This window comes from Equus caballus, chromosome 4 (genome assembly GCF_041296265.1).
Source record: "Equus caballus isolate H_3958 breed thoroughbred chromosome 4, TB-T2T, whole genome shotgun sequence".
NCBI lineage: Eukaryota > Metazoa > Chordata > Mammalia > Perissodactyla > Equidae > Equus > Equus caballus.
In genome coordinates this window covers 45,171,630-45,197,913 of record NC_091687.1, presented here as the reverse complement: position 1 = coordinate 45,197,913, position 26,284 = coordinate 45,171,630, and the positions used below count along the sequence as shown (strand labels likewise).

The 26,284-nt window shown below is 37.8% G+C and overlaps 1 protein-coding gene and 1 long non-coding RNA gene across 8 annotated transcripts in view; one reads left to right on the top strand and one right to left on the bottom strand.

Moving 5' to 3' along the window:
- Nucleotides 1-23,099, bottom strand: part of C1GALT1 (core 1 synthase, glycoprotein-N-acetylgalactosamine 3-beta-galactosyltransferase 1) — a 53,108-nt gene extending 30,009 nt beyond the window's left edge. For 3 of the 7 annotated variants that reach the window (XM_070264501.1, XM_023639255.2, XM_023639256.2), the window contains exons 1-3: nt 22,795-23,096; nt 5,470-5,706; nt 1,298-1,965 (exon numbers count right to left, since the gene is read on the bottom strand). In XM_070264501.1, coding sequence (XP_070120602.1) covers nt 1,298-1,965; nt 5,470-5,706; nt 22,795-22,801 — 912 coding nt within the window. In that variant the 5' untranslated portion in view covers nt 22,802-23,096. The other 4 variants (XM_023639253.2, XM_070264502.1, XM_023639252.2 and 1 more) reach the window with 3 other exon arrangements.
- A 100-nt stretch (nt 23,100-23,199) lies between these two features.
- On the top strand, nt 23,200-25,730 carry LOC138923741 (uncharacterized). The gene is made up of 3 exons (XR_011437810.1): nt 23,200-23,798; nt 24,181-24,235; nt 25,356-25,730. It is a non-coding gene; the product is annotated as an uncharacterized lncRNA (long non-coding RNA).
- Nucleotides 25,731-26,284: the final 554 nt, after the last annotated feature.

Below are 26,284 nucleotides of genomic sequence, written 5' to 3'. Positions count from 1 at the left end.
TGCAATGCTTAAAATAGTGAAAAACTTGGCAACAACCTACTAAATGTATATCAGCAGGAGAATAGATAAATTATAGTTTATTCATACATTAGATTATTACAAAGCAGTCTAAATTAATGAGACAGATACATAAATTAACGTCAATAAATTTTAATGTCTGAAAAAGGTAAATTGTACAAGGATACATATGGTAAAATTCCAGTTATTTAAAAACTTGAAAAATAATATATTATTTATATACTATTTATAGATACACAAACATGTAGGCAAAAATATAAAAACATGCATGGTAAATGATAAACATTAAATTCCTGATAGTGGCTAACTCTGAACAAGGAGGCAAGAGAACTGGGTTGGGGAGGGTACACAGGTCTCAATTATCTATGTCTTTTTCTTTAAAAAAAGCTGAAGCAAATGTGGCAAAGTTAATACTTGGTAAAGCTGGTTGGTAGGTATAAGATAGTATATTCTTATCAAATATTTGTCTGTACATCTGAAATATTTAATAAAATAGTGTACTTTAGATAAAATTCTCAGGATTGTCAGCTAAGGTGTAAAATGAGAGCTAAGGCTTCTTAAGTGCTTACTGTGTGATAGGCACTATACTAAACTGTAATTACAACAACTGAATGAGACAGGGAGATCAGGTTTATTTTACAAACAGGGGAACTGAGGCTCAGAAGTTGGGCAAATTCTGTCCATCCAGAGTCATTCAATTATTAAGTGAAAGAGCAGGATTTGAATGTAGATCTTTCCGAACCTCAAAGTCTTTTCATGCATTGTTCCTGAAGACTAGAAGTCTCTTTATCCAGACTTCACACGGCCTGCTCTCCATTGTCACTCAGGTTTCTGTTCAAAAGTGTCTCCTTAGAGAGGCCTTCCTTAATCACCCAAACTAGAGTACCCTGGTCCACTCTGGGTCACCCTCCATCCCCTTACCTGGCTTCATTTTTCTTCAGGACACTTACTACTAACTAAAATCACATAATTTCTGGACTAGTCTGCCTGTTTATTGTTATGTCTCCTCATCCAGAACATAAGGTTCATGAGAACTGGAACTTGGCCATATTTATGCTATATTCTCAGTGTCTAGCATACAGTAGTATCATTATTTGTTGAATGACTATTGCTGACACTCCTATTGTCATCTACTTTGTTAAACTGCCACTCTATATAAAAATACAAAGGGAGATTCTTAGTTATTGCTACTAAAGAAACACACATTAGCCAGGTTTTTTTTAAAAAAAAGTAAACAAAAGTCAAAGTATTTATAAAGTAATAAAATTTCTGAACTTACCTCTACAGGAGGATAATAGTTATAATTCCAGTACCAAAAGGTTCTAGGTAGATAACCCTTGATTAAGTGATGTTCTGGTACAAAGGGATGAAAAGTTTCTTTTCCAGTGGTATCTCTGGAATCTCCTGCTTCTACATTTATAATTTCCATGCATCTCCCCAGTGCTAAATCTTCAATGGAGGAGCTATGTGTACATTTTTCTGTCTTAAATGCAACAACAAATCTCTTCAAGGCTTCTTTGCTCAGTACATATCCTGCTCCTCCACTCATGTAGCCCTGCTTTACATAGGGCTTAAATCTTCTCCCAAAGTAAATGGGTTCTTCAGGGCTGTACTTTGAGAGAAGCCATCTCAAATTGTCTAGTATAACATATGTATCATCATCTGCTTTCATAAACCAATCAGCATCTTCTAAATAATGATCATGAACATACTGAAAAGCTTTAATTGTTTTCCAGTATAGTTGGTCTCTGCCTTCTCTGGTTTTTAATCCTATAGTAGGGAAGTCTTTATTTTCTTCTGAACTCATAAACAACACTTTATTACAATGCTGGGCCCATGTAGCTTTGACATGTTTGGCCTTTTTCTCTAGATTTTGAGGCCCTGTCATAACCCAGCAAAGAATTTTAACCTTTTGATAGAGGCTTTCAGCGATGTCTGTGTTCTCATCTATTAAAGAAAAATTTTTTAAAGTTATATTCACATAGATGTAAAATCCAAATAAATCATATTGAAAAGACATTTTCTTAAACAATTTCAAAGACTCCCCCCCCCCACTTCTATTCACCTCGCTATAATTAGTGATTTAGCTGAAAGAAAGCAAAACTCAACCTAACATGAATTGACATTCTGATTGATTGGTTTCATGTCAATCTTGTCCAGGAGCTAACAAGAGTTGTCACTAAGACTTAAATTCTTACTATTCAAACTGTGGTTCATTTACCAAACAGCATCAGCATCACCTGGGAGCCTGTTAGAAATGGAGCATGTCAGGCCCTACTCCAAACCAACTGAATCAGAATCTGCATTTTAACAAGTTCTCCTGGTGATTCATAAGGAAACTAAGCAATGCCTTACACAGTCTCTGCTTTTCACTTCATTCTACAAAGAAAGTTTCACGTGTTTCTTAACAGAACATTGACAGGAATTTCCCACTGCTCTGAATAAACTTCTGAAGGGCAGCAAAGACATGCTGCTGAAGCAAGGTGATTCATTTTGAAAGTCACAAGAGTCCACTGTTAATGAATTTTTACAAGCACGCTGAGGTGGCTTTAAAAAGGCTTTCATGACCCCAGTTCAAAGAAGAATTAATGTAGAGTTGAGACCACTTCTGATAGTAATATACTTCATTCCATAATGCAAATCCACCAGTTAGAAGCAGAATAGAAGAACAGGGAGAAGTAGTATTTCCAAGACGGTCTAGAACACTGTTTGTTTTAAAGTACTGGTTTGCAAAGAAATACGGAATTTATACTAGAATATAAAGCAACATACTGCTTTTTCATCGAGGAAGTCTTGCTATCCCCCAAAAAAGTCCACTTAACTAAGCAGTGGGCTTCATTAACTGACTTACATCCTGGTACAAGCTACTTATCTGGGTGCAGATAGGTAACAAACAATTCACACGCTGTCTGGCTAGGACATTTGGAGCACCACTGGTCTAGAGGAAGAGTCCAACTCTAAGATTCTACGTCAGTGCTTGGTGAAGGACCAAGTTTTATTTTCAATAGTTAGAGACCTAAACTTTTGTAACTATGCTAAAGATCACTTACTAGAAAAATAAAATTTAAAAAAGAAACATAAAATATGAGCCCCAATCAGTTTTATTTTTAGATTTAGATGAAATTACTCTGTCAAATTACCATAAAAGTTTCTAACTGTTTAATCTCAATTTCAATACTTATTTAGTTATGGAGCAGCATGAATCTGCAAAACCATGCTCTGTGTAGTGATGCTCTAGGCAGAATCCTGAGGAAACATATCTCTAAAGTTAAGGTCAACCAGTGAGGTACAAAACCTCAGTTCTGTGAAAAATTAACATCTGTAGGCATAAATTTATAGTTAATTGATTGAGAAGGAACAGAAGACAAGGTTGGGCAGGGCATAAAAATATTCTCATGCCCCTCTGATTATCAAGAATGCATAATCTCAAAACAGACAAAAATGACCCTATTTTCAGTCAGAGAGCATTCACGGTTCATATACTTGAAGAGCCCAATCTCCTAGCTATACAGATACACCAAATCCTGGATAGATAGGGAAAATGATGGATGCAGGAATCCCCAATATGTTTCACTTAAAGCAAGACAACTTTCTCCCCACTTCTGGGTCTGGTAGATATTCTCATTCTTTCAATTATTCACTCATTAATTATTTTGTATAGGCATGTATTGGTACAAAAGATGAAAAGATGAATAAGATACACGTCCTACCACAGAAGCATTCACAGTCTAGTAAGGGAGCTTGGCATGCAATCAATAGTTGCCACATACTAAGAGATGTTATAATAGAGGTATGTACAAAAGGTTCAATGTGCTAAGGAAAAAGAAAGCAGTAGCTGATAAATCCTACAGAGCAGTGGAATGGGAACTTGGGTAGAACAAAGAAGGGGAGATAAAGTAAGACTAGGAAAAATAAGAGATGATGCAGAAGAAAGGTCTGTAAATGAGTAGGCACTAGAAGAAAGGACAACAGGCATGGTGAAGTTTGGATGAATGCAGGTACATGAGTACAACTGAAGGAAAAGGCACTATGGATTGAGAGAAAAAATCTGAAAAATGGTAAAGACGCAGAATTGTTAGAATTTAGTGACAAATGGGACTGATTGGTAAGCAAAGGAAAACATCTACCATGACTTCACAGTTTCTGACTTAGGCAGATGGTAATGAACCATATAAAATAAAGAATATAAGAAGAAAAGCAAGTTTTAGGAGCAGAAAGGAAAAGAAAAGGAGTTTGATTTAGACACGGTTAAGTCTGATATGAATAGATAGACTTTTAGCATATCCTACATTTCGTGGGCCGTGGAGCAGGACAAGGTACCTAACAGATATACAGAAGCCTAGCTCCAACTGATCATCTGAAGACCTGAAGTGATGCTACAGAGCAAGTGCACACTGATCAAACTGCTCTACGATAAGAATACAGAGCACCTGCTCAGAGCTGAATCACTGTTATACAAACATTCACATAACATGACATAATTTGTAACAGTATGCATGTGCTTGCTAGTTCATAAAACTCAACCAGAATTTGACATCTTGCCCCTCGACCTCTGCTTGAGAGGGAAGGAAGAAGTAATTTACTCCCAAAAGATGAGAAACAACTCTTAATGGGGGATCCTCTCCATCCCACAATCCCAACTGCTTTCAAGCCGTTTGTACTCTTTTCTGTCAAAGAAACCACAACTTGCAGAGACGTTTGAATTGTGTTAATGTCTTCTCATAGTGTCTGGAACTGGGCTGAAGATAAAGACAGTAAGGACTACATAGAAATTAAAATTATGGGGGTTGATGATATCACACAGGCAATGAAAGAGCCAAAGGACAGAAACTTGGAGAAAACCAGCATTTAAGGGGCACATAGAGGACTCAATCAAGAAAATGTGGTTAGAGATAAGAAGCCAGAAGAAAATGAAGTCACTATAACACATTCCCAGTTTTCTATTCCCCAGTTCTTTATTCCTCTCAAAAGGAGAAACTATTAGTTATATTACCTACTGATAAAAATACAAATTGAGATTTACATACACCTCTTGAATTTCTCTAGGAAAACAGGACTAAGCAAACACTAAAACGAAAACAATACAATAGCAAAAACCAAAGACATAGATATATATCATGATAACAAAATTAGACTAAATAAAAATTTTCAGAAATAAATCTGATCTGAAAAGTTTTGTCCTTTCTCAAATTACAGTTTTTGAACCGTTTCTACCAAAAACTAAATTCAAAATTTATACTTTACCCCCTAAATAGATCTGGATTTTAGCAATTTCCTTCTCCTGAGGCAAACCACAAGCCATCATTTAACATCTGAAATTAAGATCATTTTCATCAAAAGATACAGTATGATATAACAAAATTCATATAAATAACTTTTTCCAATTCTCTCAACACTTACATAGACTGCAAAATACTGTTTATGTTTACTCCTTAATGAAGTAAATCATACCTTTATGTTGGCTAGCATCTGCATTGAAGTTCATCTGTCCTTCTAGATGATTCTGTCCATCATCATCTGAATGCCTAGCATGAGGGTCATTATGAAGAATATTAGGCTGGGTGTCAACTTGCTCTCCCAACAAAATATTAAATAGCTGAGAACATAAAACAAATCCAATTGCTGATCCACAGAGGAAGGTTAAAAAATTCAGCCAAGATTTAGAGGCCATTTCCCGAAAGTGTATTTCTGTAAGAAAAAAATTAGCAGGATGTTACAAATTATAAAGCAATATACATACCAAGAGTAAAAAGTCTGATAACTTTTAGCTATACTGGAAAATTAATTCCTTCCATATAGAAAAACATTCTTAACTTGTATCCACGAGTTTATCCTTCTATTTGCTGCTAAAATTATGGACAAGTCAATAAAATAAATGAGTAGTAACTAGGATAATCGTTGGGGTGGGGCATGGGTAAACATGGTTCAATCAGAATCACTTGAGGAGCATTTTAAACATGCAGATTTCCAGATTCGACAGTTGAGATTTAAGGGACAGTTTTGTGTTATTCCTTGTTTAAAAAAAAAAAAAATCAAGCAATACAGAACTGCATGAAGAAGAAAGAAATCACCCCAAATCGCATTACTCAGAAACGACTATCATTAACATTTGGTGATTATCACTATAGATATGAATAACAGAGAAGGAAGGAGAGATAATTATAGCTAACATTTGAGCCCTATACTAAGAGCTTTACATGAATTACCTGTAAACCATCAAACAGGGACCATTAATCCCATTTTACAGATGAACTAGGACACAGGGAGGTTAGTAACTTTCCCAGGGTCATGCTACAATCTGAATCAAGAATTCAGACTCAACTACTTTGCTACAGTTTCACAGAATTTGGATTATAGTAGTCATGCTACTTTATTTTGTTTTATATTGGCACCTGGGCTAACAACTGTTGCCAATCTTTTTTTTTCTTTTTTTTCTGCTTTATCTCCCCAAACCTCCCTGTACACAGTTGTATATCTTAGTTGCAGGTCCTTCTAAGTGTGGGATGTGGGACGCTGCCTCAATGTGGCCTGACGAGTGGTGCCATGTCCGCGCCCAGGATCCGAACTCAGGATCCGAACCCTGGGCCGCTGCAGCGGAGCGCGCAAACTTAACCACTTGGCCACAGAGCCGGCCCCCGTCATGCTACTTTAAAGATTTAACACATTAAGTTTGATTTACTCGAATTTATAGAAAAAAAGGGAAACTAAATGAGTCTAAAATGAAATCTGAATGTCAGCTAAACATTTATAACATGACTCCTATCCTCTAAATGATCCCTTTGAAGGAAAAGAAGATTATGAAAAACATAAAACAATTGGAGGCATGAACAAGGCTTATATGATTAAAAACTAAATAATGCTGTTAAAAAAAAGCAAATAAGACCTACACAAATGGGGAGACAGATCATGTTCATGGGTTAGAAGACTCAATATAGTAAACCATCAATTCTCTCCAAATTGATTCACAGGTTTAACGTAATTTCTATCAGAATCCTTTCAAGATCTTTTGTAGATAGACAACATCATTCTAGAATTTATATGTTAAGGCAAAGGAACTGGAATAGCTACAACAATTTTGGAAAGAAGAATAAAGTGGGAGGAATCAGTCTACCTGAGTTCAAGACATCATATAGTGACTGAAATCAAAACTGTTTAGTACTGGTGGAGGGACAGACTCATGGATTAAGTGAATAGAATAGAGAACCAAGAAACAGACCCACATAAATATGCTCAACTGATTTCTGACAAAGAGACAAGCAATCGAGTGGAAGAAGGACAAGACTTTTCAATAAAAGGTGCTGGACATCCCTAAGCAAAGATATAAACCTCGCCCCAAGTCCCACACCTTATACAAAAATGAACTCAAGATGGATCATAGATTTAAATGTAAAACATACAACTATAAAACTTTCAGGAAGAAAATAGGAGAAAACTCTTTGGGATTTAGAGGTAGGCAAAGAATTCTTAGACTTGACACCAAAAGAACAATTTATAAAAGGGAAAAACTGATAAACTGGACTTCATCAAAATTAAAAACTTTTGCTCTGTGAAAGACCCTACTGAGAGACTGAAAAGACGAGCTACAAACTGGAAGAAAATATTTGCAAACTACATATCTAACAAAAGACCTTTCTTTAGAATATATAAAGAACTCTCAAAACCAACAGCAGAAAAACAAACAAAAAAATCCAGTTAGAAAGCATGCAAAAGAGATGAATGGACATTTCACTGAAGAGGATGGACAGATGACAAAAAAGTACATGAGAAAACGTTCAACATCATTTGCCATTAAGAAAATGCAAATTAAAATTAAAATGAGATATCTCTACATACCCATAAGGATAGCTAAAATAAAAAACAGTGATACTACGAAATGCTGGTGAGGATATGGAGAAACTGGATCATTATATGTTGCTGGTGGGAATGTAAAATGGTGGTGAGTCAACATGGATCAAAGGTAACTATGCAAAGAAAAGTATGTTCTGACCCATGAAACAAATCCAACTTCTTATCGAAGTAAACTATTCACCCTGACAAAATGGGGAAAAGGACCAAATTTGAATGATATGCTCCCAACCTAGTAAAGCCCCCCTACCTCCTAGAGTCTTAAAAAGAAATCACAGAAAAATTCAGAGACGGAATTCATACTCGCAGCTGTCCAAGGTCTCAAATCCCCACTTTATCTCTTTCAGGTAGCTAAATGGCTACACAGAAACTATCAGCCAGCAGTAGCACAAATCTCCAGCTCAAATTTTAAAGGAAAGATCCAAACGGTACACAAAACAATTGCCTATATGTGGAAGGTAATAAAAAAGATTTCCATCTACATAATTTTTAAGCAAGACTAGCTAGAATTGATTCTATTTACAAGTGAATAAATAGAAATACATGGAACCTACATAAAAATCTTGCAGTGGGGGAAAAAAATTAAACATAGGATGCAAAAGATAGGTAAAAAGCACCATTCTGAACACTTACTCCATAAAGAAGAAAATTTTAAACTACATAGGACTACTTTGTATTCTCTCAGAAACTGAAGAGATTAAAGCAATTACTGAGATGATAGTTATGAAAGACAATGGAGAGCCAACAGAGATAACTTATTTCCTAAAAGAGAGCAGAACAAATGAAATAAGAAAAAACTCAGAAGTAATAAAAGAAAATGCACTGAAGTAGAAGCCATGCATCTCAATATTTAAAGGTCTCATATATAACCCAGGAAAACCTAATACAGATGGATCAGTATTGCGAGACATCTTGAACTTCACTCTTAAAAAAAACAAAACAAAACTCTAAATATCCAGGAAAAAACAAGCAAGTCAAAGGCAAAACATCAGGCAGAACTACAAAGGAAAAACATACAGGCAACTTTCTCCTCTATATCATTATAAGCCAAAAGAAATGCTGCAAAAACCCAAGTATTTGAGGGGGGAAAACATATGTCCTTAGACTTAAATATTCAGCAAGCTGTCATTCAAGAATCAAGATAACAGGAAGACATTTTCAAATATGCAAGGACTCAGTCCCCATATACCCTTGGTACACTACTTACTTAGACACATAATTCAGCTAAGAATTAAATCCAAATGAAAACAAAACCATCAAAATTCACAAATGAAGAAATCACACAAGGAAAGGGTTAACATACAACATGAAAGGTTGTAACCCTTCCCAATATAAAACTGTGTAGTAATTGTCTGTGGTAATTATGAAACAAAGCAGAAATGTTACTATTCTGGAAAGAAAAGCTACATAGGATAAAATGATAATAGTAATTTAACTATATAAGAAACCTAGGCAGAAAAGGCATATCATGTGAATGAAAATGGAGTGGAGGGTGGGAGAAAATGTGCTAAGAAGTATGTGCTCTAATTTTATTAGAGGGGTAACTCAAAGTTCGTATTTTAAGTTTAATTCCAAAAATCTTCAAATACACACAAAAGTATAATAGTGAACTAACCCCCATATACTCATAACACAGATTAAATTATAATTAAAATATTTGCTATATTTACATTTATTATTTCTTCAACTGATTATAAAATTTTAATGCAATACCCAGACATCAAGTCATCTCATCTCTACATACTTCAATATTCGTCTCTGAAAACATGGACATTTTCTTACAAAATGCCTAATGAAATTATCAATGCCTAACAAAAGTAACAATAATTCTTTTAACTCATCCAACCCACAGCCCATAATCAAATTTCTCCAACTGTTTCTATAATCAAATTGTCTCAATTAGCTCACAAATGTCTTTTTCACAGTTGGTTTGTTCAAATCAGGAGTCAAACTCTATCCACACTCACAGATAAAATAAAAAAACAGGAGAACACATTATATAACAAATAGCCATTAAACATGTACCTAAATGAAACACACATTTCTCTAAAAAAGCAAATTGTCAAAGCTGACTCAAGATATAAAACCTAAATGGACAAATAACCACAGAGGAAATAAAGAACATTGTCAAAGAGCCAGACTTCAAAAAGGTCTAGGTATCTCCTGGATAAAATACTTCAATATTTCAAAAAACATAATTTTTATATTACATAAATCATTCCAGAAAATTAAGTAGCAGAACTTAACCAATTCTTCTTTTATGTAAAAGCTTGATACCAATATCTGACAAACAGAGCTCCCCAAAACAGCACAGAAAACTTCAGTGACCTCTCACCCCAAAATAAATTATCAAAGAGAATGCAGCCCAAACATTAGTGGTTATCTTAAGTTGGAAGCAAACTCTGAGACGAGGCATTTGTGTGAAAGTGATTTATTAGAAAGAATTCCCTGGAAAAACTTGTAGGGAAGTAGGACAGTGAAGGGAAGGAGGCCAAGCCAGGGTAACATACCAAAGTCCCATGGAAGGTAATTTTCCCTCAATCCCTCAGGGTAGCTCTAGAGGCAACATAGGCCACATCTCAGAGTTGTACCCACACAATCACGGTTAAGGGCTGTCCTTAGGAAACAAATTTGCCAGACACTTTCACAGATGTACATTGGTAAAGCAGACTCTGGCAGTGTGAAGTCAGCCCTGCAACAAAGAACCGTAGGAGACAGATATTGGGAGTGAAAACACATCATGAGCCTGTGAGCAGGAAGGAGATACAGGCCTATCGATAGAGCATTAGCATTATCTGCTACTGTGACTTTAAGATAGGGAAAGTTAAAAACCACTTGGTTTGGATTTGCACTATGGAATCCCCAAAAGGTTCCGCAACGAATTATTCCAGTTAGATCCTACAGTGAAAACCACTGGTGATATGCCCCAACATCATATACAGAGATTTCAATTGTTTTTTTAATATCTACTCTAAAACATGGTCAGTGAAGAATCACCAGATATTTTAAGGAAAGCCTCTAATGTGAAAGAAAAAGACCAAGATAGTCAAATTTAAAGAAATTTGGAAGAGACTATGCAATGAGATGAAAACAAATTAAAAAACCCCAAAACTATCATTAATATCCTGAGATAAAAAATGCTATGCCATTGCATTCACAAAAGAAGAACAAGATATCAGCTTTAAAAAAAATCACGAGAACAAAAAGAACTCCTACAAATTAAAATATAAGAAAAATCAAAAACCTCAATAGAACAGCTACAGGGTAACATTAAAGAAATTGCCCTGAAAGTGAGCAAAGAGACAAGATGATGGAAAATAAGAGAGAAGATTAATGACAACTAAAGATCAGCTTAGAGGTGCAGATAAAAGAGAGGGGAGGAAATCAACAACTAAATATGTCAAGGAAGTTTCCAGATTGAAAGGATTCAATGATACCCAGGCACAGTGAATAAAAACAGACTCAGAAAAATGTATTATCGTGAAATTTCAGAACACTTGGGTCAAAGAAACCACTCCGTAAGCTTTCAGACAAAGGGCAAAAGGTCACATATGAGAGGTCAGGAATTAAATGATTTTGGACTTTCATACAGCAATACTGAAAGCTAGAAAGCAATGGAGAAACTCCTTCAAAATTCTGAGGAACAATGATTCCCAGCCTAGAATTTTATGCCCAGCCAAACTATCCCATAAGTATGAGGGAATGGGTAAAGATATTTTAAAGACATGACAGACTTTGCTCAGATCAATATTCAGTATATCATAGTGTATCTATTTTAAAGCACCAGTAGGGCAATGATGCAGAAATGTTGAGCAAGCTATGGGACATGCAGGTCAGGAGACTGGGAAAACATTCACAGTTAGTCACCCATATATTTGAATTACAAAATTAAAAATAACAGTCAAATCTAAAATATGATCTAGCAAATAAAAAAAGGAACACTGAGTAATTATTCAATGCAAAGGATACTCTTCTAGGTGCTTTAAATTAATTCACTTAATCTTTCCACAAAATGATACAGGCTAAAAGAGCTGTCTAAATTCCTAACACTTTCAACAGTTTGCCATGTGATCTGACACTAACAAAAACTCAAAAGACAAGATTTTCTTTAGTATATTCCCTTCTTTGCCTTCAGAGTGTAGTTAAGTGACTCAATTAAATCTAATCTAAGGAAATTATCTTAATAAAAAATAGAAAAGCATTTATGAACAGTGCCTTCACATAAGCCCTCAAGTATCTGCTAAATGAAAGATACACAGCCAAAAATTAGACCCAATAAAAGGGAAAATTATATACACTAAGGTATACTCACTAAGTAGAATATTATACAATCACTAAAATTTTCTTTAAGATTAGATAACATGGAAAAATGGTTAGAACATAAGTGAAAAGAAGGATGCAAAGTTTTATATACAATGTTATTCCAACTACGTGCTTTTAAAGAAAAGCCATCCTAAAAAAAGAGACTAGAAAAAATATACCAAAATGTTAATGTCTAACCTCAATCCTAATTTCTAATTTCAGTGGTGAAATCACAGACAATCAAGAATATTTTTCCAAATTGAGTTTAATGAGGCATGAGTATATATTATTTGAGCAGCTCTCAAAAATTTTAGACTCAGGATCCCTTTAAACTATTAATTAGTGACGGTCTTAGCTTTTGTTTATGTGAGTTATAGTTATTAGATTTTTATTAGAAATTAAAACTGAAGAGTTTTAAATATTTACGTATTCATAAACAGTAATGACAAACCCACTACCTATTAACATAAATAACATTTTATAGAAAATAACTATAATTCCCCCAAAAAATTAGTGAGAAGAGTAGCACTGATTTAAATTTTTGCAAATCTCAGCATCTGGTTTAATAGAAGACAGCTGGATCTGAAATTCTGTATCTCCTTTGCATTCAATTTGTTGCAATATATTATGTTTCTTCTAAAAAAAACCTGACTGTATACTTGTGAAAGAATAAGTGAAAAAGGCAAATAACTTGTTGAAATCAGTGTAAGTTTTACTTTTGACTTTATGGACCTCCCGAAGGGGTCTAAGAGATTTCACTTTCCCTGGACCACTTTGAGAATTGCTGCATTATTCTCACTAAAAACTTTTTCCTCCAAATATACTAAATTGAAATTTTGGCATCAAAAGATACCATCAACAGAGTAAAAAGGCAACCTAGAGAATGGGAGAAAACATTTCAAATCATTACAGTCATGTGTCACTTAACGACTGGAATACATTCTGAGAAATGTGTTGTTAGGCAATTTTGTCTAGTGCAAACATCAAAGAGTGTATTTACACAAACCTAAATGGTATAAGTCTACCACATACCTAGGCTATATTGTACTAATCTTATGGGACCACCATCGTATAACGTGATCTGTCATTGACCCAAACAACATAGTGTGGCACATGACTGTATGTGATAAGGGATTACTATCCAGAATATACAGAAAACTCCTAAAACTCAACAAAAAAAAAAAACCCAATTAAAAAATGGGCAAAGGACTTGAAAAGACACTTCTCTAAAGAAGATATATAAATGGCCAATAAGCATGAGCATGTTGAGAATGAAAAGATGCTCAACATCACTGATGATTAGGGAAATGCTAAACAAAACTACAAGACATTGGGCCAGCCCTGGTGGTCTAGTGGTTAAGTTTAATGCACTCCACTTTAGCAGCCTGGGTTCAGTTCCTGGGCGTGGACCTGCACCACTTGTCTCTTGGTGGCTACGCTGTGACAGTGGCTCAGATACAAAATGGAGGACGACTGGCAACAAATGTTAGCTCAGGGCAAATCTTCCTCAGCAAAAACAAAACCCAACAAACAAACAAAACTATGAGATACCACCTTACATCCTTTAGGATGGCTACTATCAAAAAAACCCTAGAAAATAACAACTATTGGTGAGGATATGAAGAAAGGAAACCCTTGTGCACTGTCGGTGAGAATGTAAAATGGCACAGCCACTGTGGAAAATAATATGGCACTTCCACAAAAATTAAAAATAGAATGACCATGTGATCCAGCAATTCCACTTCTGGATATATGCCCCAAAGATCTGAAAGTAGGGTCTCAAAGAGATATTTGTACACCCATGTTTATAGCAGCATCATTCCCATTAGCTAAAATGTGGAAGCAACCCAAGTGTCTCTCAACGGATGAATGGATAAACAAAATGTAGTATATACATGCAATGGAATATTATTCAGCCTTTAAAAAGAAGGAAATTCCAACATATGTTACAACATGGATAAACCTTGAGGATATTATTCTAAGTGAAAAAAGCCAGTCACAAAAAGAAAACTACCACGTGATTGCACTTAAATGAGATACTTAATTAAAATCATAGAGACAAAGTAGAATGGTGGTTGCCTGGGACAGGGAGGGGGGATGGGGAGGTATTGTCTAATCAGTAGAGAGTTTTAGTTTTCCAAAATGATAAAGAGTTCTGGAGATAGAAGGTGGTGATGGTTGCACAACAAATGTACTACTGAACCGCACATTTAAAAATGGTTAAGATGATAAATTTTGTTATGTGCATTTTACCACAATAAAAAGAAGTCAACGATAAAGATGTTGCTTTTCTCCAAATTTATATATGTAATGTCATCCCAACTAAAATACAACAAGACTTTAAAAAGTTAAATAACTTAGTAAAAAGTATGTTAACAGTTTGGAAAAATAAACATGTGCGTATACCTGAGAAATTTCTGGAAAGAGGTGAGGGAGGGTTGACTAAGCCTACCAGACCCACTTAAAATAAAAGGATTTTTAAAACTTAAGGTGGTAAAAATTATTCTAAACGTTGTTTGGAAAAACAAACGTGAGTATAACTGGGAAATTCTTAAAAAGGGTAGAGGGGGCTGGAGGGTAGATTAGACCTACCAGATATTAAAATATATCACCTACAATAAACAGCAGTATAGTAATTAAAACAATCTGATATTCAGGTAAAACAGGCATATCCGTCTATCTGTGAATCTGTAAACAAAATTGTTGTTGTTGTTGTGAGGAAGACTGGCCCTGAGCTAACACCTGTTGCCAATCCTCCTCTTTTTGCTTCAGGAAGATAATCCCTGAGCTAACATCTGTGCCAGTCTTCCTCTATTTTGTAGGTAGGATGCCGCCACAGCACAGCTTGATGGGCAGTGTATAGGTCTGCGCCCAGGATCTGAACTCGCAAAACCCGGGTCGCCGAAATGAAGCACACAAACTTAACCACTATGCCACTGGGCCAGCCCCAGTAAACAAATTTTTTTTAAATCCTTTTGTTAATTAACGCTAAAAACATAATGCTGAGAAACCTTTTCTCTCTACAACTAGACTGTCAGACTATGTTATTTGAAAGTGTATCAGTGAGATTGGAACATCCCACTCTTGCATGGATCATTAATGAAACAGAAGCAGCTTCAATTTCCAACTCAGAGTTTCAGATAAGGGTTTCCCAGACACAACATTCCACATTTATCTTAACTTTGTAGTCTCCAAGGAAACATGACTCTGAATCTGCTTCTCAGCCCAGGCCCAACGTTAATTAACCCCTTGACACACATTCTTGCTGTGTTTTAAATCTATCAAATATTGCTTCATTTAAATTTTTCTAAACTTCGCCCTTCTCCAAAATTCTATGCTAACTCTGTCCCTTCTCTATTTAGTAAAACGCTGCCAGTTCCTCTAGTCTGCGGTCTCCCTCATAGCAGCAAGTTAATTAACCTAACTGTGTAAGCCTAAAGATATACATCCCCGAAGGTCTTTATCAGATCAAAATAGAGAGTCTATAAAAAAAACAAGCACATATGGAAATCTAATACATAATATACACAGCATTTCAAATGACGAAAAAGAGGGCTTATTCAAGAAAGGTTATCGTTTGGGAAAAAGATAAAAAGCAACCAGCTAGATCTTTACCTTTCTCTTTCAAATTCCAAATGTTTGTAAGATTTCAATATTTTAAAAAATAAAATTAAAACAAACTAGAAGAAAACATCTTTTTACATTTTTATATCATGAACTGAGATCTTCCCCAAACTCAGAAGCTCTGACTATAGAAAAACTGTATGAGGTTATTCAACAGATAAATTTCTAGCAGTGAAATTACTGGTTCAAAGGTATATTTCCATATAAAATGTTTAAAAAAATCTGTACAGCAAAACAATACCAAAAAGTATCATTAAGAAAAAGATAAAAGATCAACCTAATAGAAAAACAGATAAGGAAAATAAAGGATTTTCAGAAAAAGAAAATACTATAGTCAAGAATATTCATATTTCTCTCATATTAAAGAAATGTAAATGAAGAGATACTATCTTTAACCTATCATACTGGCAAAAAATGTTAAGTTTACTAATACCCAGTACTGACAAAGATATGAGAGAAAACCGGCACTCATGCATTCTTTCTCACAATATACACGTTTACAGTCTTTTGGAAGGGCAATTTGGCAACATCTTTAAAAATTTTTAAATAACTATGCTTGACCCATCATTTCATGATCAGAAATTTTTCTTATGGACACAAATGCAAAAGTCTGCAAAGATGTTCCTGAAGCTATAGCCATAAGATGTTTGTTTGTTATGGGAAAATAAAAAATATGGTACATCCATGCTGTAGAATACTCTGCAGCTGCTAAAAACTATGACATATATGTGCTAATAAGGAAAATCTTTGCATGTCTGGCAGACTAAGACTTTTTGTTAATAAAGTGTAGTGGCTACTTTTTAAATCAGAGAAATGTAAATAAAAGAAACAAAACAAACCCAAACTGAAACCACAGATATAAAAAAGAAACATATACAGAAAAGAGTGTGTTTCTTTCCAATCTCTACCCCTAGTTCTCCCCAAAGGTAACTACTATTGTTTCTTATGTATCCTTGCAAAGAAAAGTGATGCCTACATCAACATATATGTATGCGCATCTTTTAATTTACATCAAAGAGATGATGCTATCTCCATTCGTCTCCACTTTACCCTTTTCACTTATTTTCCTCCATAACACAACCTCATTCATTTTAACACTGTGTAAGATAAAAGAGTTATTTTTTAAAAGTACTACAGTCTGTATAGCATGATTCCAATTGCATTTGGCTTTTAAAATGCTTCTGTATATATAAAAAATTCTAGAAAGATATATATATATATATATATATATATACACACACAAGATATTTAACAAGGGCTACCTATGAGAACTAAGATCGGGTGGCATGGGCAGAAAACGCAAAATTTTTTTCATGTACGACCTTTTCATGTTTTAATTTTTTATCAAGTACACACTCACTACTTTTCTGACAAAAATTAAAGATAAGCCATTTTATCTAGAAAGTGAAATAATACAAGAAAAATCCAAGTGTACTAAATTCCTGTTTGTTACACCAAAGGATCTCTTGATCCTTTTCAGACTTCTCCAAGTTTTAGACCCACATACACACTAAACATTTCCACCTGGACCATAGGCATCTCGAATTCAACATGTCCAAAAGTGACTCAGCTTCCTCCCTTAAACTTGCTCATCTTACCTAAATTACTGATAACTACCTAAATTACCAATGGGTTCCTATGTCACTAGGAGCAATCTGATCATCTAAACTAGAAATCAGGGAGACATTCTTAACACTCCCCTTACCTCACATCCAATTACCAAATCTTGCCAATTTTATTTCCTAAATATTTTTTTAGTCCATCTTCTCCTCTCCATTTCTACTACTTGTCCTATTTCAGACCCCCCTCTCCCCACTAAGCTACTGCATCTCCCTGACTCAAGTGCCAGTGCTCCACAACTCAAGCCCATTCTGTCACCAGAATGATCTATCTGAAATGAAATGTTGACCATGCCATGGTCATCCTCCATGGAACTCCATCGCCTACAAGACAAAAACTAAGCATCTTTAATTAATACAATGTACAAAGGCTCTCTGGGAAACTCTGCCCAGGTTTCCAGCCTCATATTTTGGTATTCCATGCCTTAGAATTTACGCTTAAGTAATCCTAAACTATCTACAGTTCGCTGAATATCCCAAGGCAGTTGGCTTTCAATTCCTACTGTCACCCCTGCCTATACAATGCTCTCTTCCCTCTACCATCTAGGCCCCAACCTCTTAAGTCCCCTTAAGTCAGTGTTTCTTAACCTTGGCACATCTGACATCTTGAGCTGGATAATTCTCTGTTGTGGGAATTCTCTGTTGTGGGGCTGTCCTGTTCACTGTAAGATGTTTAGCAGCATCCTTGGCCTCTAGTCACTAGATGCCAGAAGCACTCCCCCTAGTTGTGACAATGAAAAATGTCTCCGGGCATTGCCAAATGTCCGCTGGAGGAAAAACATCAGCTCCAGTTAAGAATTACTCCACCAACCTGTTAAAACTTAGCTTATCATATATACAAAAAATACCTCAGGAAGAATATATAAAGACTTGTAAGACCAGTTGCCCTTGAGGCAGGCAACTAGGTAACTAAAGTAACTAGAGAGGAAAAATGCTTACTTTTCACTATAATTCCACATTTTTAATCTTGTATCTCTTCTAACCTCTCCACAGCTATTACCTTAGTCCAAGCCACCTCCTTTTCCCCTTTCCTCTCTCCCTCCCTCTCTTTCTCTCTCAACTACTGCAACAGCTTCCTAATCAACTTTTCCCTTCTTCAATCCATTTTACCTAAGTGATCCTTTTAAAACTTAAATCAAATCATGTCACTCATTTGCTCAAAACCCTCCAGTGTCTTCCCAATCTCATTCAAAGCAATGTCTCATTCAGAGACAAAGCAAAAACTTTAAGATGAACTCATATAATCTGCCATCCTACCCCATTCCTCTTTCTGATCTCTCCTCCTGGTATTTGGTTTTTGTAAATCAAAAAGGAACAAACAGCAATTTCATAAACTGAACCTATTACTAACTCTTGCCCTTGCTGTGTTCTAACTCTGGACTCCTTGCTGTTCCTCAAATACATAAGGTCTTTGCACTTGCTGTTCTCTGTTGGGAACACAACATACTCAAATACTCACATAGCTCACTCCCCAACTCCTTTGGGCCTTTATTTCTCAGGGGGTCTTCCTTGGCCACCCTATTCTTACCCACAGCACCTATAAAACATCCAATATATTACATATTTTACTCACTCATCTTGTTTATTATCTCTTTTCTCCATCTTGATCAGTTCTCAAACCTGAGTCTGCATCAGAATCACCTGAAATGCTTGTTAACACAGTTACAGAATCAACAGGTCTGGGAGGTAGGGCCTGAAAAATTTGATTTCTAACAAGTTCCCAGATGATGCTAAACGATGTGGATCCATGAACCACACTTTAAGAACCAACGTTTTAGAATGTAAGCTTCACAAGGACAGAGATTTTGGTCTTCCTGTTCACTGCTTTAACTTCACAACCTGGCACATAGTAGGCACTGAGATAGGTAAATGAAATTCAGATGTCCCCTACTCTGTTCCCACTGTATCGTCTGATTTGGCCTGTCACATGGTACTAGAAATTTACTGAACACTGTAAAAGATAAATTATATGCCCATTATGGGTTAAACTGTCCCCCAAAAAGATTGGGGTTGAAGTCCTAACCCCAGTACATATGAATGTGGCCTTCCTTGGAAATAGGGTCTTTGCAGATGTAATCAAGTTAAGATGAGGTCATCAGGGTGGACTCTAAACCAGTATGACTCGTGTGTGCCCTTATAAAAAGGAGAGAACACTATATGAAGACAGAGACACACAGGGAGACTGCCATGTGACAAGAGAGGCAGAGACTGGAGTGATATAGCTGCAAGCCAAGGAACACCAAGCGTTGTCAGTGACACAAGAAGCCAAAAGGCATGGAACAGATGCTCCCCTACAACCTAGAGAGCATGGCCCTGCCAACATCTTGATTTCACACTGTTGGCCTCCAGAGCTGTGAGAAGATAAACTTCTGTTGTTTTAAATCACCCAGTTTGCTTTACCTCGTTATGGCAGCCCTAGAAAACTCATACAATGACCAAGAATGAAAATGACTACACCAAGCTGTATATGATTTCAAATTCTTCCTACTATTCAACTTCCACCAGTTTAAATGTCTTAATATATAGCTTTCATTGTAATCGAATCAGATTTCCTGTTTCAGAATCTCCCCAATTTAATATTGCCTCTCTTTGCCCTCAATGTGTCCCTTCAACGTGCAAGGCAGCTCATATGACAGGTTCTAGACAATTAATTCAGATTTTCCTTTTGGTTTCTCCTACCTTCTTATGTGGTGGGTGGTCTAGTGGTTAAGATTCCTGGGCCCGGATTCACCTCCTGGTCAGGGACCCACCACACCCATCTGTCAGTTGTCATACTGTGGAAGCTGCCTGTTGCTGTGATGCTGAAAGCTATGCCACCAATATTTCAAATATCAGCAGGGTCACCCATGGTGGACAGGTTTCAGCGGAGCTTCCAGACTAAGACAGACTAGGAAGAAGGACCTGACCACCCACTTCCAAAAAAACTGGCCATGAAAACTCTATGAATAGCAGGGGAGCATTGTCTGATATAGTGCCCAAGGTGACAGGATGGCGCAAAAAGACCCAGCAGGGTTCTGAGATGCTGTACACGGGGTCACTAGGAGTTGGAATCAACTTCAAGGCACCAACAATACACCTTCTTATGGGCTTCCCTGTTTCACAAATACCAACGTCTTTATATTTTTTTTTCTCCAAAGGACACTTCTTACTTTCACACATTACAGATTTGGGTATGTACTTTTCCTTGGACATTTGAATTAGCTGCAGTGAAAATTTAAGTTCACATCAGATACACATTTAGATTTTAAGAAAAAATGCTAAATTCTCTTGTATGAGACAGTTCTCCATGGGTTTTTTTTCTTCTTTCTTTTAAAAGAATGAATCTTGGGTAAAAGAATTTTGTCATCCTTTCTTTCCACCTTTCTATAGTTTGTACTCTAGCCTCTTAAACCTCAACAAATCTTAAAGTAACCTTGTTGTACCAGGAAGCTTAAAATTTTAAGTGAATTGGAACTGAATTTCAGCATCAAGTTATCCATTTTCCATCTAATGTTTGTTTATAGCTGCACTGTCGCAAGAATTCCAATCAATGACTTCACCACACAAAGATTCTATTTTAAATTACCATAGTTTACAAAGTTTATAAGCTGTATAATTCTTTTATCTTAGCAACAAATCAATATACAAACAGTAAATAGTATATGCCTAAGGCATACGCTTTTGTATTTCTGTGACTAGGTGAACATTAATTCATTACATGTACTCCTAAATATGTTTGTAATAAAATTCTAAGAACTTCTGGATATTAATTTACTCAGAAATGCAGACTAGTATAATCTATACCCCACAAAAAAGGCACATTTAAGAAAAACCAGACCTATCCTTAAGTGGGTAGAAAGCACAAAATATTTTTTAAATGCTGAATCCTAAATAAAAAGATACAGAAAAACACAAATTCCAGGCAAATGTAAGAGCGAGGTTTAATAGTTCTCCACTAGTACTGAAAAACCATACTCTTCCTGTGAAGAATTTTAAATGAGTCATACTTTCCTTACTAAATCACTGTTTTACTTAACATATGGTAAAAAGAGTTAACTGTTTGGTAACTTGAAACTTTATACTCACTTAAATTGTACATCAATATATACCAAGGCTAGCAGAAAATAAGTATAGTTTACTATATACAATACTTAGAATACACAGTATCATGTGCATAAGGCTCATTTGACACTTATCTGACAGGGGTGTGGAAAGTTGTCGAAATATCTCCTGAAAACTCAGATTCCCACCGTCTAAACTTACACCAGAGCTAAACCCTAAATCATGCACAACACTTTTTCCTGGCACCCAGGCAGAGCTCTCTCTGTTCTCAGCCAAGTTTCAGTAAATGAATATATTTCTGTCCCTTACACGTTGGCCTAATTATTCACTCTGATGCATCAAAGTTCTAACTTTATAACTAACTTTTAAATTTGTAATATAATCAATTCATAGCATAAAATAGTTTCCATTCTGAAAAGCGTTAAAAGGATATACCACAGTACCTCTAACGAATTTAGAGAACTGGATTATAAATCTAGTCAACTTTTCCAGAGTGTGTGGTGCTTTTTTGTTTATTCTAAAATATAACAGGGGGACAGGATAAGAGCTAGGGCAGAGTAAATCCCCCCCCACCCCCAGACTGCGTTCATCTTTTAAGAGCATTCAATTTATACAAAGTCAGAGCTCTATGGTCAACTTGTCAGCACCTACTAATCACATCACACTTGGGTGGGTGGGGGGGGGGGAGAGAAGAAAAAAAACTTTGCCTCCTCCTCCATGCAGCAACTGCCCCAAACACACCTGGCTTGCTCATTCTGCCAGAGGCAGGGAGATTTTAAAAAATGAATCAGCCACAGACAAACCTGATGATCCAAGACAGCCCCGAGGAAGCCCCCAGCACTTGTGGCAGGCGCTCGCGCGGCGCGGCAGCCCGGCGGCTCCCGTGGAAGATGCCCACACCTGAGCGCCGGTCCCGCCCGACCCGCAGCTCGGAGGCAGCGGGGAGGGCCCGGCGGGCAGGACTGCTCGGTGGTCCGGCCGTGACCCGGGGGGCAGCCCGCCTCACCGCCGCCGTCCGACCGCGGCCAGCGCGCGAGGGCAAGGGGGAGGACCCACGACGAAGAGGAGACTACAGGTCCACAAGATAGCGGCCCGGGAGACAGGCGGCCCCAGCGGCACTCCGCCGAGACTGCGGGAGCAGGAAGTGCCCCGCGCCTCCCTCGGGAGCCGGCATGTCCCAACCCCGGCGGCGACCCCGAGACACCTGTTTGGCCGCGCCCTGGGTTGGGTTCCACCCTCCACGCTCCCGCCCCCCCAAACCCCCCACCACACACACTACGAGAGAAGAGAGAGGGGGAACCGAGACCTTGGACCCGCAGCCCGAGGGCGCCTCCGCCGGCCGTACCTGACATCAGCCGCGGCTCCCTCTCGCCCCTCCTGGGGGCGGAGAGGGGGACGACACGAGACCGGCGACCTTCGCTCCTCTTAGCAGCCGCAGAAGTGGCTCGTAGCCGCTAGCCGGCCGCCCGTTGCCGCCCAGATAATTCCCCGGCAGCAGCCGCGGCGGCGGCGGCGGCGGCCGAGGCGGGCCCAGCGCGCGCTCCCGCCGGCTCGCTCCGCCCCTCCCCGCAGCGCGTCCAGGCCGCGGCCCGCCGACGGCGCAGCCGCCACCCAGGGGTCTCCTAGCGCTGACGTCGCCGCCGCCGCACCAGCCCCAGGGAAGGGCGGAGCGAGAGGGGGCAGGGTGGGGCGGGGCTACGGAGACGTGCGGACGCGGGGATTGGCCGTCGGGCGCACGCCCCGCCCTTCTGCGAAGGGGTCTGGGAAGTCTTGTCTTCTAGGAGCAGTACTCGCAGCCCACTTGCGGCTCCTCCTTGCCGGAATCTGCTTGCCTTGTCCTGCCACAGGGTGTTGCGTTAACTTCTGGATCTTGAGAAGGACTAAAAGCAGTGAAGCAGCAGGGGCTGAGGCTGGGGGTGCCTTATAGACCTTTGTCTGGAGGGCAGGCTCTAACCGTGCAGTAGTCTTTTGGCCTCTACCCTGCTTTCCGTTCTTTTTTCTCCCTGGTCTCCTCCCTGCCCTCTACTGTCTTTACTCAGTGTCTCTCTGGCCTTAATGAAAGGAAATACGGCAGGATGAGGTCTGTGAACGGGTGCTGGGCAACCAGATGTGTGAACCAGGAAAGACTGAAAACCCGGTTGGTGATACCACAAAGCCTCCTGTATGCACACGTGATCTTTGGTTCTGTCATTACTTCAGTGCTGTCAGGCAATGGCAGGAAGAGCTTCCTCAGGGCTTGGTAAAACTCATTCCCTTTTAGTTGACTAACAAGACTTTGAATCAGAAAGCTATCGTTGGATTAGAGGGAGGAGCCTGCGAGCGTTGAGGCAACCGCACATCAATCAGGAGGTAGGGGTAAGGTCTTGACTTTATTGGCGTTAACCACTATCCACAAGGCCTAGCTTGAGGGTGGGAAAGCTATCCAGCTTCCTTTAAATGCCCTCCTCAGGCAGTTCTTTAGTGCTTTTCAGCATAGCTGTTAGGAGTGTGGGCTCCTGGCTGTAATCGTGGTCCATCGGCCTCTTAGCTGTGTAACCTTGGCAATTTACTTAACATGCCTGTGAGAAATAAACCATGTATGCAAGTTATTATTGTTGTTATTTTTCCTTTAATTTGTTTAGATTCAGTTCTAGTGTAGTTTGCTGTGATATGCCATTAATAGATCCAAAAGAATCTTCCAAAAGAATTTAAACACATCTAGTGATTCTCATCCAAACCTCTCATTTTTCAGATCAGAAAACTGAGGTCAGAAAGGTAAACTGATAGGCCTATGCTAAAAGAGAAGTGTAAGTATCCTGATGTCCAGGTTAGTACTCTTTCCCTGGTGCATGCCTCCAGACTGCTCTCGCTTACCTCCCTAGCTCCATCCTCTTCTCCCTTCCCCAACCTGTGTATAGTTATTGCCTGGCCTGACCCTCTTCCCTTCCACAGCCACTGTAAAACAAGGAAAGGAGACTCTTCCAGAGCTGACAGTGTTCCAAACAGAAAGCAAAACAAAACGAAAATACTCAGGCTTCCTTACTTTATTTTAATTTTATTGGAATTTATCATGAATAACATTTTTCCACTGAGCAAAGATAAGGAATCCTTCCAAAGATAAGTTCAGCCACAACATGTCTAAGAAAATTACTGGCAAGAAGGAATGTTGGTATGAACAATACCAGATCAAATCGGCCACTCCTGCCCTTTTGGGTATTTTTGAAAATAGCTTTTATTTTCATGAAAATGTTACATACTTATTCAAACAAATACCAATAAAATTTGTCCAAATCCCATAATCCACAGATAACCATTTTTTAAAGTTTGTATTACATTCTTCCAGACATAAAGGAAAAAACCACACAAAGACATATAAATACAATATTTCATAACTGGATCTTATGTGCACAGTTCTTTTCTCACTGAAAAGTATATCATGAATAAGATCATTTTAAAAAGTTGCAATGTCCATTAAGTAGACGTACCATCATTTATCTAACCAGTATTCTATTGATTGACATTTATGTTTTTTCCAAATTTTTAATATTATAAACAAGTCTTTGATCAACTTGTTTATGCACGTACTTTTGCACAATGTGCAATTATCTCCTTGGACAAATTCCTAGAAGGGACATTAATCTCAGCCAATTCTTCAACATTATCCACTAAAAAAAGGAAAATTGTGGTTACTCCAAAGAATATGCTTTATGTATGGGACTCAAAACAACCAGATTCTCTCATTTGAAACACAGATAAACCTTGGACAATATGGTTGTCTGTCTGGTGTGGTGTTTCAATAATGTGTGTCGAAACTCTGGGAGCAGAATAATGTGTGTCAAGGCTCCTTGGATCAAGGTGGTAGACACTGCTAGTTGTTTCAACCAATATACTTTCTTCCTTACTAATAGAACTCTGATTTTTTTTCAGGGTGACAGTATGTCCAGTTAAAAATATTTACCACTTCCCCAGACTCCTGTAAGCCATCGCTGGCCATGTGACCCTCCAATAATATGAAAGTGGATGTTGCCAGGAGAGGCTCAAAGCTTCATGAAAGAAATGTCCTTTTAGTTGTTGGACCTGCACCCATCCTTTTTCTTACCTGGAACAGTGACAGGAAGCTGGAGGAGGAGCAGCCATATTTCAACCATAATTACAAAAACCCCACACACTATGAATAGTGTAGGAAGCCAGAGGTGCCTGGGTTCATTCATGATTTCTTTAAAGGGCCAGCTTACCAGCTCTGGACTGCCCATTTCTGGATTTGTTATGTCAGGAAAAATAAATCCCTCCTATTTAAAGTTTTATTGTTTGGGTTTTCTTTTATAAGCACTGAATTGAATTCTTAATTGATATAATAAGATAGGACAAGTCATCATTTATTTAGCGTTATGTGTATAATTTTTTAATAGAGTGAGATGAAAATGGGGGCACAAAATGGAAACAAACAAGCAATAACAACAGTAAAAGACCACTCTCTACTTTAGTACACTTAGTTTCCCTTTCAATACCCCAATAGTTTTACAATTAGATTAACAAGTCATTTTGTAATGATTAGATTAAATTCTGTGGATTAAATTCTATTCACTGGAGTAGTAGTTTTAAAATATATCCATAAGTTCTTTGATACTTCTTTCTTCAAAAGGTGGAGCTTAAGTTCCCTCACCTTGAGTTTGGACTATACCTACTGACTTGTTCTCATGAGCAGAATGTAGAAATGACATAGTGTGACTTCTTGGGGGAGATTATAAAATATATGCCAGTTTTCCTCTTGTTCTCTCTCTGGGATTGCCTGCTGGAGAAAGATAGTTGTCATGTTGTAAGGACACTGAGGCAACTTATAGAGAGGCCCATGCTAT